At 48.1% G+C, this 16,805-nt stretch overlaps 2 protein-coding genes across 10 annotated transcripts in view; both read right to left on the bottom strand.

The window, feature by feature from the left end:
• Nucleotides 1-354: 354 nt before the first annotated feature.
• On the bottom strand, nucleotides 355-5,903 carry LOC125746586 (filaggrin-2-like). Its single transcript, XM_049020748.1, has 3 exons — nucleotides 5,781-5,903; nucleotides 1,431-1,856; nucleotides 355-1,014 (listed from the first exon to the last, which is right to left on the bottom strand). Exons 1-3 carry the CDS (start codon nucleotides 5,901-5,903, stop codon nucleotides 580-582), a joined length of 984 nt encoding a protein of 327 aa, XP_048876705.1. The 3' UTR covers nucleotides 355-579.
• A 913-nt stretch (nucleotides 5,904-6,816) lies between these two features.
• The window catches only part of celf2 (cugbp, Elav-like family member 2), a 56,326-nt gene continuing 46,337 nt past the window's right edge, over nucleotides 6,817-16,805 (bottom strand). For 3 of the 9 annotated variants that reach the window (XM_048971452.1, XM_048971470.1, XM_048971461.1), the window contains 4 exons: nucleotides 14,881-15,012; nucleotides 13,122-13,325; nucleotides 12,893-13,036; nucleotides 6,817-12,506 (listed from right to left, as the gene is read on the bottom strand). In XM_048971452.1, the coding sequence (XP_048827409.1) occupies nucleotides 12,379-12,506; nucleotides 12,893-13,036; nucleotides 13,122-13,325; nucleotides 14,881-15,012 (608 nt within the window). In that variant the 3' untranslated portion in view covers nucleotides 6,817-12,378. The remainder of the gene's footprint in view (nucleotides 12,507-12,892; nucleotides 13,037-13,121; nucleotides 13,326-14,880; nucleotides 15,013-16,805) is intronic. The other 6 variants (XM_048971465.1, XM_048971477.1, XM_048971456.1 and 3 more) reach the window with 4 other exon arrangements.

The following is a 16,805-nucleotide window of genomic DNA, read 5'->3' on the forward strand; positions in this document are numbered from 1 at the left end:
GAGTCCTGTTTACTCGACGGAGGTACCGCAAAACACACGGCTCGCTGCCGAAATATGGATGCATTTCTCGCTCATCTTACGAGCGGTGTGCAGGGGCACATTGTTACTTTCCTCACCCATGACACCCTCGCGATGGCTTTATATGATTTCATCGCAGCTCATTAATTTTCTTCAAATTTACCCAAAGTAGTATGGCGTTTTCCAAAATGTCCGTGTCCTGAGTTAGGGTATTGTACCAGATGTAGCCTGTGCCACTGTGTGATTGTGCCAGGCTTGGCCTGTGCCTCCGTGTGATTGTGCCAGGCTTGACCTGTGCCACCCTGTGATTGAGCCAAACGTGGGCTGTGCCTCCGTGTGATTGTGCCAGGCGTGGCCTGTGCCACCCTGTGATTGAGCCAAATGTGGGCTGTGCCTACGTGTGATTGTGCCAGGCGTGGCCTGTGCCTCCGTGTCATTGTGCCAGGCGTGGCCTGTGCCTCCGTGTCATTGTGCCAGGCTTGGCCTGTGCCACCCTGTGATTGAGCCAGATGTGGCCTGTGCCACCCTGTGATTGAGCCAAACGTGGGCTGTGCCTCCGTGTCATTGTGCCAGGCTTGGCCTGTGCCTCCGTGTGATTGTGCCAGGCTTGGCCTGTGCCTCCGTGTGATTGAGCCAGATGTGGCCTGTGCCTCCGTGTGATTGTGCCAGGTGTGGCCTGTGCCACCCTGTGATTGAGCCAAACGTGGGCTGTGCCTCCGTGTGATTGTGCCAGGCGTGGCCTGTGCCTCCGTGTGATTGAGCCAGATGTGGCCTGTGCCTCCGTGTAATTGTGCCAGGCGTGGCCTGTGCCACCCTGTGATTGAGCCAAACGTGGGCTGTGCCTCCGTGTGATTGTGCCAGGCGTGGCCTGTGCCTCCGTGTCATTGTGCCAGGCTTGGCCTGTGCCTCCGTGTCATTGTGCCAGGCTTGGCCTGTGCCTCCGTGTGATTGTGCCAGGCTTGGCCTGTGCCACCCTGTGATTGAGCCAGATGTGGCCTGTGCCTCCGTGTGATTGTGCCAGGCTTGGCCTGTGCCTCCGTGTGATTGTGCCAGGCTTGACCTGTGCCACCCTGTGATTGAGCCAAACGTGGGCTGTGCCTCCGTGTGATTGTGCCAGGCTTGGCCTGTGCCACCCTGTGATTGAGCCAGATGTGGCCTGTGCCTCCGTGTAATTGTGCCAGGCGTGGCCTGTGCCACCCTGTGATTGAGCCAAACGTGGGCTGTGCCTCCGTGTGATTGTGCCAGGCGTGGCCTGTGCCTCCGTGTCATTGTGCCAGGCTTGGCCTGTGCCTCCGTGTCATTGTGCCAGGCTTGGCCTGTGCCTCCGTGTGATTGTGCCAGGCTTGGCCTGTGCCACCCTGTGATTGAGCCAGATGTGGCCTGTGCCTCCGTGTGATTGTGCCAGGCTTGACCTGTGCCACCCTGTGATTGAGCCAAACGTGGGCTGTGCCTCCGTGTGATTGTGCCAGGCTTGGCCTGTGCCACCCTGTGATTGAGCCAGATGTGGCCTGTGCCTCCGTGTGATTGTGCCAGGCGTGGCCTGTGCCATCGTGTGATTGTGCCAGGCTTGGCCTGTGCCTCTGTGTGATTGTACCAGGCGTGGCCTGTGCCTCCGTGTGATTGTGCCAGGCGTGGCCTGTGCCACTGTGTGATTGTGCCAGGCTTGGCCTGTGCCTCCGTGTGATTGTGCCAGGCGTGGCCTGTGCCACCCTGTGATTGAGCCAGACGTGGCCTGTGCCTCTGTGTGATTGTGCCAGGCTTGGCCTGTGCCACCCTGTGATTGAGCCAGACGTGGCCTGTGCCACCCTGTGATTGAGCCAGACGTGGCCTGTGCCACCCTGTGATTGAGCCAGACGTGGCCTGTGCCACCCTGTGATTGAGCCAGACGTGGCCTGTGTTGCCCTATTGCTGTGCCAGGTCGATTGTGTCCCGCTCCTGTCCCTTCCACCAAATCCATGATGGAATCTCCTCTTGCTAGGATCAAGTTCATGAACCTGGTTAATGACTTTGTGCTGTCTGGGTTTGGGTAACACTGGGTCACAAGAAAATTGAGCTCATTGTTGTCCCTAAAATTGAGGTTGATGTTTTGTAATTACTGTATTTGGCATGGATTCCCCTGACAATAAGTGTGCTTTCTGTCTGCTCATTCCGTTTGCGTGGATCGATCAGAGTCACCAAAAAGGTTCTTCAAAGGAGCTTGCAGGACGGTCTTTGGTGTTGCTGAGCGATTCCTTTTCTGAGAAACGCCCCTGTTGTAAAAACAATCCATTTATGACTTTACATGTGAAAGCGGGTCGCTTTAGATTAAGGATTTGTAATCCTCAGGTTCCAGTTCTGGTGCTTAGGAGGCCTTGATGTATCGGCATAAAAATGTCAGCGTGCAGTGAAAAATCAACCTAAGTAAATGCACAAAATGTCCGTAGATGAAATAAATGTAAACAAACCGGATCTGTGAGACAGAAGCTCCACCCAGGAGAGAGCAGTGACAGATGTCTTCATCCTAATTAGCTTTGCTCTTAAAGAGGATGTGGCATGCATCCTTAGCCTGGGAGTAGGCGCTCGCGTCAAACAGGCCCTGAGGAACCTCCTGGCAGGAGAGCAGGAACCAGAAGGCCCTCTAGCTACCAAACGTTAGAAATGAAATGAACTTTCAATTAGGACAGAAAATAGACATTCGGAAGTCGCCAAGTGTCAGATCGAGCAGCGTGAGGGGAAAACGAGGAACACAAAGGGCACAGTAATGAGAGATGATTAATTCTGAATCTTTAGTTGCATAAAATTCACTGTAAATTTTAAGAATGTGCAGTTTGGAAGCATTCAGCAGATGATTTCAGAACAGGGGTGCGCAAGCCGCCGATGGCCACTGGGAGAGTGCGGGATGATGGATGATGTCTGCTTTCGTTGGTGGTCGATTGCGACAGGAAAACCGCCAAGAGCAACCAGCCGCGGTTGGCGGCAAAATGCACCGTCGCGATTCGGTAGTTCGTCAGGGTACTTTTCATTGTCAAAGTAGTAAAAAAGATTGGGTACCCCTGCTTCCCAACATTCACCTGTAATCTAACAGGCGGTGGCCCCACAATCCCCAGGAAGGGATATTCTGTTATACTCTTGAAGAGGAAACCTTATCTTTTTTTCAGGTTAACTAATATAGCTGCAGATTTAGGTAAATTTGCGAATTGTTTCCGCCTACGTAACACTTGTTTTCTATCTGTTTTGATGGTCTCACAATTCAAAGACATTGTTAGCCTAAATATAACAATGAGAAATTACTATCGTTTTGAGAAAAATAATAGATTATCGTATTTGAGTTACGACACCAGTCTCATTTCGTCGCTAGATGGCAGCAAAGTCTATTTTGACGTGAACCTGCAGCCCTCGCGGCCGACGCTGTATTCCAAGCCATAAATAAGGCATGAGTACTGCGTACCGCGAACAGACTGACGTTAACGCGCACTCTGAGCCTATATTAATTAACACCTGACCTTTCAGCTGTTATTAGTCATATGCTTCACTGGTTTAACAGGATTGAAGATACATTATTTAGTCGTAAACTGCAGGTCTGTCACCAAGGAGCACCCGGGATGAATGTTTTGAGATGAAGGTTATTCTGTAGCATTTGAAGTGGCGGTAAATCAGGGGGGGTGGTCAGGCTCACGGGGAGAGCCCCGCTTGTGCTTCCCCGAGGGGGGTCGGGCTGAAGCGCACGGCGCCTGTTGCGCCGTTCCGGCGTTCCTTAATATTTTTAGACGGCTGGACATCAGCGGTGTATCGCTTCTCGCCGGTTCTTTGAACGAAACATGAAACATGTAGAAAGGTCAGGGAGATTGGATTTCTTTCAAACGCCGAGGAAATGACGGATCCAGCGCCGCAAATGAAACGACGTTTATTAGCAAATGGACCGGAGCAACCCACCGGGCATTTCAGATTAAATAAATCGGCAAACGAGATCCAGAGATGACATGACTTTCACGGTGATGTTATTTACGGAGGAGCGCAGGCTGCGGGTCCGAATCGTACACTAGGTGTGGGATGGAAGTTTAGACTCCAGTATCATGTAGGTATGTTAATTGAAAGCACGCGATAGGGTTAAACAAACATAGATGACATTAAGCCTGGAGCCTTACTCGTTTTGTGGTCACTATGAAAAGAACATGTTTGCGTGTAGTTCTCAGATCCGTTTTCTCTCCTCCACCTGTTGTACGATGCATCCGCTAGCACAGGCTTAGCCAGGCAACACATTTAATAGATCACACGTATGATAATAATAATAAACTGAGCCTTTCCAGTCTGTCTTAGTAACTTCGTGTTACTCCGATCTATTTATGCATACAAACGTTCACAGGCTGATTATAAATGGCCCTAACACGTCTAACATGAAATAACCCACCAACTCTTACATTTTGCAATGATAAAATAAAAAAAGTACTCGGGCAGTGTTATTAATGTATACTTTCGCTATAAAATAGTGGGAGTTTTGCTTTGATGCTACATTTACGATGTTTCCCTTCTGGTATTCCTGTGCCCACAGCATGTGAACAGATTGAATGGCAGGTTTTCGCCGGATTCAGTTTAGTATGAGGCACTAAATGCGGAGTATTGACATGCTAGAAGGATATTGATCGAACAGACATTGTACGCGACTTGACCGCCCTTCAGGGTCTCAGGCCTAAGCCGCATGAATATTCTCTTGCATAAACTCAGTACAATTTCCAAAGATGAGTTTTGTCTTTGAGCCAATGAGTTGTCTTCCCACTGAAGCTCATAAATACTCTGATTAAATTGTTTTGAGTTATATTGAGGCTTAAAATGTGTTTCGCAAACGGAAGCTGATTGATGTCATCCTCTGAGGTGGGCTTATACAGCCGTACTAAATGGAGTCGCATCTGATTGAAGTTCTAAGCTTTGCGAGTGAAGTACAGCACCCACCTATTCAAGCCTGAGACAGAGCGCATGACTATGGAAAGAAGCGCATAATCTTGTTGATTCACAACATTTTATGAAACTGCATCCACACTTGAACTGTGGATATTTCGTTTCGTTTCGCTCCTCCATACTTGGCGTTTCTTGGCTGCAGTCCAGTCCTGCTTCCACAAACAGCACTGAACCGGTTTTATGAGGAAGGGATGAATCAGTTTACATCAGCATCCGGGGGCTCTATTTGGAGACACGGGGGCAGGGAAGCTTCCACAGGGGGCAAATTCCAGCCAATCGCATTTAAAAATAAGTTATTGTAAATAGGAAGGAAGCAAACCAGTTTGTAAAGACTGACTTTTTAAACTGATACACCTAAACACCCCCCCCTTGAGGATTCTGTGGCCCACCCTACAAGGACAGTAGTTGTAGCCTGTAGGAATGTCGTGGACTTCAGACACTGTTAATAAACCTCAATGGCACAGTTACCTCATCCCGTCCCCTTCTGTGGGATTGTGTGTGTGTTGTTTAATAGAAGACTAATGCTTTGATGTGATGTCAGTGGTTTCACAGTGACCTTTGAACCCTGATAATGACTCTACTTTCCAAGTATTCCTGTTGTTATTCGTGAGACGCCGGCACAGAGACTAAGACCAAGTCCTGCACAGTGATGCATCTCTTGCTTCAGGCTAACATTACTGTGCCCCCCCGCTTCTCTGCCTCCAGCTTGTGTACGGTGTGTTTGCATTTGCTCTCTCTGCTTATAAAATGCAGCAGCACATTACCCGAACACTCACCCACGCAGCCCGCAGTCCCTTTGACGAAGTGCTCCAGCACGTTGCGTTTCTTACCTCCTGTGCACGCCCTCGCATCGCCGTCATCTCCCCGCTCTTCTCTCTTGCCCTCCTTTGGCTTGCTTCCTTCACCCCATCCTTGTCTTTATCAGGCCATACATCAGTAAAACACATCGCCATGCTTCCACTACAGGACAAGGAGTGATAGTGCTTAAACTCTGACGCCTCTACAGTCGCACTGGTGTCACTGATATACATTTATAGGCCTTAATTCCTAGGAGTATTAGTGGCTTTTTCAGCTCCCTGGCTATTAACTTTTTCCCTCCTTATTCTCCACACAAATACTTTGCTATATTTATCCGTCACTCTGCTCATTAGGGAAACACTTTGAAAGCCATGGTACTACACATCCAATCACACCTGAGCGAAGTCAGTCCCAGTTTGTATGTAACGTTGTTACATAATAATGGCTAGACAAGGTCCCAATCCTAACTTCAAGGTTGGAGCAAAGACAGCCCAAAGATTGGGCATGCGGTAGGAACAGGCACGTAGAAGACAGCACGGGCATGAGCACAACTGTGTACTTCTGATGAATGAAGTTGGACATGGACGTCACCTGTAATTCACTCGTTAGACCGAGCGCCTCACAAGCCAATCACAGGGTGGAGCAGAATGTCACATGTCAATCAATCATCCAATGGGCGCTAAGCCCGATTTGGATACGTCGATGCTGAATCAATGACCGGCAATACAACAGAATTTGTTTTTTACTGATGGGGAAGACAAACACACACGTCACAGGAAAGCTTCAAAGAAGGTTGAACATTACAGGATGTTAATGTGAAACCGGAGAATGTTACTGAGGAACCGGCAAAGTGTCACGTTAACCGTGCCAGTCTGGCAGGTATAGTCTTGCAGCGACGACTACTGCAGGACAACATGCGCACTTTGCCTGAGTGTCCACTAAGGGGCAAAACAGACTGTAGGTTAAAACAGAAAAGAAGCACAGAGTGGGATGGAGGGGGTGGTGGCGTGGATGCGGTTACAGAACCAGACAGGTGCCAGAACACAACAACACACAGAGAGACGGGTATTAGGAAAAAAATGGTTTAATATTGGAGACAGAAGCAAAAAACAAAAGCAAACAAAAACACTGCATCACACAAGAACATACGTTTACAAAAATAAGTCCGACTGCTCCAGCTACACAGGTAAGGTTCACAGCAAAAGGACAGAGAAACCTAAAGAACTTAAAGGAAAGAAAAGAACGCTTCTATAGTCTAATACATTTATCCACTTAAGGTGACTAAATACGGCTAAATCCTAAGTTTTTTTTCCCCCCGTTATAAACAGCATGATACAGAATAAAATGAAACTTACCGCTCTGTAAATCGACAAACTTCCGTTAAGTATTTAACAGCCAAAATAAAAGCAGTCCCACTAAATAACTATAAAGGCGGGACCGTGGGGCGTGAATTGCAAAGCCAAAAAGATCTAAAAGAGAAAAAAATAAAATCTTAAAACGCTTCCTTACCACCATCTCGAAATCGGACACGGGAACCACTTGTGGCCTTGCCATCTGGCCAGATAACGAGGCCAGACAGTTTTTCTTAGTTTTTTTTTCCTTTAATCTCGGTATAAAAAGTTCCACTAGTACAAAATGCATAAGTACAATCTGTTGTAGAAATTGTTAAGCGGCCTTCAGTTGTACTTTTAAAATCCCATCTATTGACGAAGCCTAATGTGTCATCAAATGAACCGAAAGCGTGGCGACAGAATCCCAGAGGACTTTGGCTCTTCTCAACACAAATACTCAAAACTATGCAAATTCTTAGGAGTCAAACCAAAGGAAATATATTTGTCCACAGGCAAGCCTTCACAGCACAGCAGATAAAATGGGCACATTATCTCCCCCAAATGCAATAAGCCAAAAAAAGCAAAGAAACAAACAAGTTTTTTTTTATTGTTTGTCATTGTGGCATCGATTACAAAGGGAACAAAAAAACAAACAAAAAACAAGAGGTTTGAAGTTTTGAAGAAATGAGCTCTGCTTCACCGACTGTCGGAGAGGCCCTCTGAGGGGCCCCGAGGGGGCAGCCATCTTTGGGGACATTGTGCTTCTAAGTCATTCCCCACTAAGGGACCCATGCTGCCTCTCTGCCCTGCAGTGTGCTTTTGGGAGCCCCAAAGCTCGTGCTCTTGGGGTTCTGGGGATATTAATTGGGGGAGAGGGGGTACCTGCAGGAGATGATCAGCCCCCACCCAACACGGATGTACTCCTTTCTGGGGGGGGGGGTAAAAGGATTCTCTGTGGATTGGCTGAGAAATCTTGGCAAAGAGAGCAGTCTCAGGGATGCTAGACGGTAAACAGGGACAGGGAATTTTACTAACTGCTAAAAGCAGAGAAGTCCTTATAGCTACAGCTGACACGCTTCTGTGGCAACAGTGCTGAACATCTGCTTCCTCTGTGCACTACAGATACCGTGTTTAGGTCACCGACGGCCTCCAAACACTCTCCGTTTCCACCGACGCTGATTTACCACACATCTGAACTCATGCTTGTATGCTGTACAATTTAAGGCATCATTTGCAGTTCCCAGCCTGATGATTCCAGCACCTCCCTTACTGCACGCTGCCAGGCTCCAGGCAAAATTACACCAGGAGCTTAAAATGCCGTCACTGTTTAAGTTCTGGTCCCGTCACACCTACAAAATCGACCAAGAGACATAATACAGAGAGCCGGAACCCCCCCCTGAAAATAAGGCCACAGGTGAGCTTGATAAAATACCACCTGAATCCTTTTGACTCTAAACCAGTGTTTCTCAATCCAGTCCCTGGGGACCGACAGATAGTGCAAGTTTTTGCTGGGAGCTGGAACGGAGCAAAAATGTGGACCGTCTGGCAGGGAGCTCAGAGGAAGCAAAAACATGGACCGGCCGTGGATCCCCGAGGACCGGATTTGTAAGCACTGCTCTAAACAGATATGGAATCCTGAGGGATAAACTCAACCGTAAACCCTGCCGGCAGACTGACGGTCTTCTGCGTCACTGTCAGATGCACGTATCCTGATTCGGGGCCCCTGTTCCTGACAATAACGACCGAGGAAGCCGGCGTTCGTCGGTGATGAGAACGGGGAAATACAGCCGAAACGAACCCTGAAATACTTCACAAACAGCGGAACACTTTTGTTTGATGACCGATTAAAGATGGATTCACATGAAGCCTACGGTACGAGTACAGACCATCAGAGAAACAGTCATCAGCTCCCTCTCGCAAGCTCATTAAGAGGGACGACTCCTCTCTCTCCCGTGAGCCAGAGGATCACTGCTCCTCTGCACCTCCTCCGTCCAGTTGCCAGGCCCAGTTGTGCCTTCACTAGCTAACCGCTACAGGCAGAGGGGCTTTTCAGAGAACGGGCTCGCTAATGCTAACTGCGACAAGCCATCTCCTCTGAGGCCGGTGCCCCCTGGTGACAGCTGAGGAGCGGACACCCAGCACCTGACTGCCCTCTGACGGTATCGCGGGCAGGGCGTGCACCCACACAAAGGCTACAGGGCTCAGTGTGTCCCTGCCTCTGCTCAATTCTCCCCCCCGCTCACAATAAATAGTCACATGTGCCTGTGCACACCTGCAGACTGTGACTGCCAGATGTCTGCCTGTAGGGGGCATGACCATGAAGGGCTTCCGCAATGAATGCAAATGGAGAGCGGATTGTGAGGTTTGCCTTTGCAGCACAGGAAGCGTGTCTGAGTGTGAGTGTGTGTGTGTGCGTGGGGCGTGTGTGTACATGTGACAGACGGGCACTTTTTCCATCCTTACAAAAAAAAAACGAATAAAAAGCAACCAACATTAACAGTTTCAGGCAACAAGACCACAGAATAGCAAGTTAAGCTTTTTTTTTTTTTTTTTTAAACTGTGTCTTTAAATATAATGGATCCATACAAAACACGTAAGTAATAAAATACCCATGTTATCAAATAAGTTCACCCAAAGTACACTGAAGATTCAGGCCAGGAGACCTCTGAGTTTTGGCACTAAACTCCACTTAAGTTTTTTTTTCTCTTTATAAGAAAAGAAAAAAAGAAAAAAAAAAATCACATTTTGCTGAACAACAAAACATTTACAAATTGTTTCCCACAATAGAAAGAAAAAAAATAATAATAATACTGACACTCGGCGTTTACAAACGATACCCACTTTCTGGAATTGCAAACAGCGAATTACCAAACAAGAATTAGCGCAAATAGAGAAAGGAAGGAAAAAGGAAACAAGAGTATTATAGCAACAATCATAATATGAAGGCGTCATCTATTGTTCAAGTAAACCAAATTTTAGTTTTGTCTTTAAAACATAAAACAGTTAAGACCCTCGGACTTGTAATGACTCCACAACGTAATTCACAAAAAGCACCAACGTTAATGCAAGTTACCCCCCCCCCCCCCCCCCGGTTGTTTTTTTGTTTTTTTTACTTTTAAACCCCCCAATCTATACATTTAGACAGTATAAAATATAAGTCATTTCTTTTGCATTTAACCACGGATTGTCTAACTATGAGTCAGTTCAGCAAAAGGTCACATGAACAGGTAGTTTCCCTCCAAACAGGGCAATTCTTTATTTCATATATAGATTTTTTTTTTTAAAGTTTTTCGTCTTTTTTAACTTTAAACTACTCTAGAAAAAAAAAGTGGTTCTGTCAATAGATTTGAATGAGAAAGTCACTTGAAATGGCCTTATCAAAATCTTTACACTGCCTGAAAAATGTAAAAACCATTACAGAAGCTCTGAGAGATTAATACTACTCACACAGTTTGCTGTTTTTCTTCAGAACTGTTTGGAAGTAGTCTGTTTGCCTTAGAGACCGACACTGCGCCCCCCAACCCCTGGCAGCGGGCAGGGGAGCAAACACCGATCCCTATGTTGTACTTTCAAGTTTAATTTCATCAATTAAAAAAAAAAAAAACAAAAGTCCAACATGGAGACAATGCAAAACACCCCCCCCCCTTTGCAGAATAGCCTTTCCTGTTCCATTTCAGGCTTTTTCACACAGAATTCCCACCCCACCCAATCCTGCCTTCAATGTTCAAAAAAGTCAAAATGAGGTCATGCAAAAAAACTCCGAAATAGACCAAGTTAGGTTCAGGAGGTCAGGAAGAGGAGATCAGGTTATGATCGGGTGAGCTGGGAAAGACATCGGGACAGAATGAGGAGACGATGGGCCTGACTCTGGGGGGGCAGACGCTGGGGGCTGACGGCACGCAGACATGCGAGCGAGCAAACGATGGGCAAACAGGCATGGGGCTGGTCTAGGGGAGAGAACAAGGTAAAGGAGACAGTTACACACAGAGTCGCCACGGCAACGGAACATCCATCACATCCATCACGGAGACGGACCACAGGACGACGGAGACGGCAGCACGGTCAGGATAATCGGCACTGCACACTTTACGTTTCATATCGAAATAATACACATACAGGAGAAAAATCACATTAAGAACAGAAACACACACAGACAGCCACACACACTCTCTGCGGCCAAAGATCCATCGGGGATCAGGGTCCAATGGGACGCGAGAAGATGGATACTGTTTTGGAGGAGAGAGACTGACGCCACAGACGATGTGGGAACAAGGCCGCACAGCGAAAAGAGCAAGACAGCATGACAGGAGAGAGAGAGAGAGAGAGAGAGAGGACGAGCAAAGCAGACAGGTGTGACTGCGGCTCCAGAGAGCAGATGGGATTTCTGTTCTCTTGGCACGAGACTCTCGATTCTACAGGACTCCTTCAGAAGGCTTCGCATCCGCGAGATCTGCTCATTAAGTATCCAATAAATTAACAGCAGGTAATAAATAAAGTCTTTTTTTGAGGCAGTAAAAATTTTTTGTATAAAAATAGAACTGCTTTTTTTACAAACATATTGTACAGGCCAGCGGCTTTCAGTACTTGAACTTCATCTTCCGAGAGACATCAAGTACCTCTGCCCTGCCTCCAGTGACACGCCTCCTTCAGAGAGCTTCCGCATTTCCAGATCTACTACCCACGAATCCCGTTTTTTAAATAAAGACCAATGTGATCTGACCTAGTAATGAATAGTCTAATTCTTTGCTAAATAAAAATCACCGCTAACGTTAAACGTGGTTGGAAAGCATTCGGCTTTGGTGCCGGCGACAACGGGCAAGACCAGTGTGGCATTAAGCCTGTACACCCCAGTGCCAGGGCAGGGACCAGGCCCCCCTTCTGGCACCAGGGCGTGAGGTCAAAGTGCAAACGCCTGCCTCTAACAGAAATTTAAAAAAGGAAAAAAAAATAAAATAAAATCTCCATCCCAGGTTCATTAAGAGAACACTGTTGATTTTTTTCTCCCAACAGTAATAAATAGTTGACTAAAAAAAAAAAATTTTTTTTACACAACTAAAAAGCTAATAACAGCGGTTTGTCCATTGAAAGTCTATGAAAAACTAATAATGGGAATGGAAGCGTTTGTGTAGAAAAATATAAACAGAACAAAACAAAACAGCATCAGGCTCAGTAACGACTCAAAAACAAACAGGAGACTTTGTCTCCCTCTGGTGGTGAGAGGCAGTCAGACCCCGGTGGCTCATGGAGGACTTACCCTAGCAGTGCTAATACGGGAGCGCTAAGGGCCCTAGTGCTAAGATCAGTACGGTTTGCTGTCATTCTTGGAGCGCTTCAGCTGCACCTTGAGCCGCTTCATGCCGATCTGGAAGCCGTTCATGGCCTGGATGGCAGCCTGGGCTGACACCGGATTATCGTAGCTGACGAAGCCTGGAATGGGGGTGGAGGGAATGAGATAGAGGAGAAAAACAGGCAATGAGAAAGACAACGTGATTGTGCTTGTGTACACAGTCTTCGTCCAATGTACTCCGAAGAGCCCCGGCAATTGCCAGTGTGCAGCATGGAGGTCGGGACTGGAACAGGCGACACACATTCAATTCCTGACCAGCCTAGCAGCGCGCTGGAGTGTGTGGGAGCACGTCGTAGCACATGGAAGCGTGTCAGGGTGTGCCGGAGTATGTCGTGGCATGTGGAAGCGTGTCGGGGTGTGCCGGAGTATGTCGTGGCATGTGGAAGCGTGTGAGGGGGTGCCGGAGTGTGTCATAGTATGTGGAAGCGTGTCGGGGCGTGCCGGAGCACGTGGGGGGGCTACACACCGAAGCATTTGCTCAGATTGGTCTGCTTATCGATGAAGACTTTGGCTGAGATCACATTCCCAAAGGGCATGAACATTTGCAGTATGTCCTGGTCTCCAAATTCCTGGGGCAGGTGATATATGAAAAGGTTGGCACCTTCCGGACCTGAGGAGGGAGGGACAGGCAGATTAGTCTGGTTAATTTTGCCTCCCCCCCGAGTGCCAGTGTCCCCGCTGCCCTCCACACTCACCCTCCTTCTGGCTTCCAGCGGCTCCCTGCTGCTGCAGTAGCGACTGGCTGTACAGGGTGGGCAGGGCCGCTGCGTACTGCTGGATGCCTGAGTAGGCCTGGCTCAGGGCGTCGACGGAGCTTGTGGAGCCACCGGCCAGCCCCGCCCCCAGCCCCGCCCCCAGCCCGCCGTTCAGGGCCGCCATACCTGAGAGCAGGTGAGCAACTTTACATAAAACCCAACAATAAAGAAAGAAGATTGAACTTATTCATCAGTGTCGTACTGGGTCCACGCACGCACACACACACATACACACACGCCAACACATGCAAACGCAAACACGCACGCACGCACACACACACGCAAACACATGCAAACGCAAACACACACGCACGCACACACGCAAACACATGCAAACGCAAACACACACGCACGCACACACACACACGCACGCACGCACGCACGCACACACACGCAAACACATACGCATGCACACACACACACACACACACACACGCACGCACGCACGCACACACACATGCAAACACAAACACACACGCACGCACACACACATGCAAACACAAAAAAAACACAAATGGGGCAGAAATACATTTAGATGCATGTCAAATCGCAGGGATACACCCAGTGGCCACTTTATTAGGTGCATCTTTCTGGTTTTGGGTAAGACCCACTTTTGCCCCCAGAACCACACCGAAGACAGACGTCTGAGTGTCTTCCCCTCCCACACATCACTGTCACACTGAGCCGTTATCATCTGCACTTGTGTTCTTCCCGTTATCTTTAATGAGTCTGCCTGTTCTGGCCCTTCTCATCAACACGTTTTCAGACGTTCCCGTGATTGGATGATTTTGTTTCTCACCAGCCTCTGTAAACGCAAGACACTGCAGGGTGTGAATATCCCAGGATCCATTTGTGTTTCACTGGAGCCATGGCGTCTGGCACCAATAATCACACCACATTTAAAAAAAATCGCTCGGATCACGTGTCTGAGCCGTTCACAGTAACCGATCCTCTGTGTATAGAATTACGGCCACATGATTTGCCACGTGTTAACGAGACGTACCTAACACACTGGCCGCTGAGAGTGTGTGTTTACATGCAGTTAAATGATACGCACACGCAGACGCACACAGAGGACCGCCCAATCAGGCAGCCGGAGAAGCAGCAGGATGATGGAGGTGACCCTCACGAAAGACACCCCCCTCATCTCCACCCGGAATTCGCCCAGAATCCACAGAACACGCTGGCGATCCCCTCAGAAGGGGCGCGGGACCCTCATTATTCCAGGGAGACAGGCGGTAACGAGGCCAAACCTGACAGGCGGCGGTCGTTAACTTAAATTTGTCAGGCCACCGGCTGTGGGAAAGGTGCCTCACAATGGCGAAGAAGGGCAATCACTCATTAATCCACAGAGCCCGCGAGACCTTCCACATCTGACCAAAAGACCAAATACTACACACCAGTAACTACCATACACTGGTGAGAACCGCCAACTAATCCTAGGTTTGGTTATTTGAATAAATATCCTTTTGGAGGGTTTGAGAAAGACGCCCTCACACGTTCCCAGCAAGCTAACATGGCCGGCGTCTCTCGGATCGGCGCCGATAGCGACAGGCTGCTTCCCGTGGCCGTACTGAGGAGCCGGGTGGAGATTTCGCTCAGCGAGTGTCTCTTGGGAGTCACATGACATGGACAGGGTTTGTGTGTGTGGGGGGGGGGGGGGGGACGGCAGACGGCGGGCGAAGGAGGGAATACTCACTGTTGACGCTACCTGCCAGCGCGTTGATGTTGTTGAGGCCCACGGTGGCGCCGGCGAGCCCCTGCAGGGTGCCCAGGGAGGTCAGCGAGTTCATGGCAGCTCCTGCATTGGAGCTGGCCGTCGTCCCTGCTGCTTTGGGGCAGGGGGGCAGATGGGGGGGAGGGGTGGCAGTTAGAAAGCAGAGACTGACCCCACAAACCCACTTGCATGCGAATATCACTAATCCAAACAGCCCAGACTGCTTAAGCGCTGGCACTGACCAGGCATGAAAGCGCCCCCTTCTGGGCACACTAGTCTGAGCTGGAAAACACACACACAGCTTTGTAATTACATGTTTGTGGGGACACTCCATTCATTTATATGGGGAAAACTCTAACCCCAAGAGGATGACCTTAACCCCTACCCAGCTCTAATCTTATCCATATATAATCAAACAAAATTCAAAACTTTTGGCATTTTTAGCTTTTTGATTGCATTCACAGATCTTTTTGAGGACCTGAAAAATGGTCCCCACAATGTCAAAATGACAGGTTTTTATTACACTGTGGGGAACAGCTGGTCTCCACAACATAATATAAAGATAATACACACACACACACACACACACACACACACACTTGAATATATAACTGACATACAGTTATATACAGTCAAAATCAAAAGTCTGGACACACATACTGAAAATCATCATTTTTCCAACAAGATAATGACCCTAAGCACACCTTAAGGTTATACAGTATTATCTTGTGAAGAAGCGAAGAGATGGAGTGCTGTGACACATGTCTGGCCCCCACAATCCCCCTGACCTAAACCCTACAGAGCTGGTTTGGGATGAGTTCAAATGAAGAGTAAGAGCAGGTAGCCAACATGTGCCCAGGACTCCTTCAGGACTGTTGGAGAATCATTTCAGGTGGCTACATCTGAAAGCTTATTGAGAGAATGTCATGAGACTGCAATGCTGTCATCGAAGCAAAAGGGGGCTATTTTTAAGAGTCTAAAATTTGAGAAAGGTTTGAGATGCTGAACACTTCTCTTGGTTGTGGCGATATTTGTTATGTATTCCTTCCCTGCCGAGGTCTCTCACTATAAGGGGAATAAACGACATAAAAGCAGGTGTGTCCAGACATCTGACTGGTCTGTGACATTAAGGAGACTAAATTTCTGGTGCTTCACAATGCTACATGGAATATGGATTCAGAGCAAACACACACACACACACGCTCATTAGCATGCCACAGCACGGCATGAATCCACTCGCAGGTATGTGGGTGGACAGGCCAGCAGACATGACCCCACTACATTTCACTTTTAAATATGGCTCTTTTCTGCAATTTATTTAGTAACTTGGATTTTTGACAGAGTGCCAGTGAGAGTGCTAGCTGTTTGATGCAGGGGTGTTTAAAAAAAAAAACAAAAAAAAACACACCGAATAATAACAGACGAGAACTTCAAAATAAACATAACAACTCAATTAAAAATGCAATAGTCTGATTTTTTTTGCGGAGGGGGGGAGAGAAGGGTAGAGGATCAGACAGGTGAGAGAGAGAGAGAGAGAGAGAGAGAGGGGATGATTAATGCAGAAATGAAGGGCAGACGGAGGGAGGGAGGGAAAGAGGAATAGAGAAGGGAGAAGGAAAGAGTATCAGGCAGCAAGGAAAGTGTGTGAAAGAGAGAGAGCGGAAAGGATGAAAAATCCATAAATGAAGGGCGGGCAGACAGAGGGAGGGAGAAAGAGGAACAGAGAAGAAGGGAGAAGGAGAGAGAGTACCAGGCAATGAAGAAGGTGTGAGAGAGCAGAAGCGATGAATAATGCAGAAATGAAGGGCAGGCAGAGAAAGGGAGGGAGAGGAATTGCAAAAAAAGGAGAGGAGAGAATCAGGCAGCAAGGAAGGTGTGAGAGACTGGAAAAGGTGAATAATGCAGAA

The sequence above is a fragment of the Brienomyrus brachyistius genome, chromosome 1 (genome assembly GCF_023856365.1).
Source record: "Brienomyrus brachyistius isolate T26 chromosome 1, BBRACH_0.4, whole genome shotgun sequence".
Lineage (NCBI taxonomy): Eukaryota > Metazoa > Chordata > Actinopteri > Osteoglossiformes > Mormyridae > Brienomyrus > Brienomyrus brachyistius.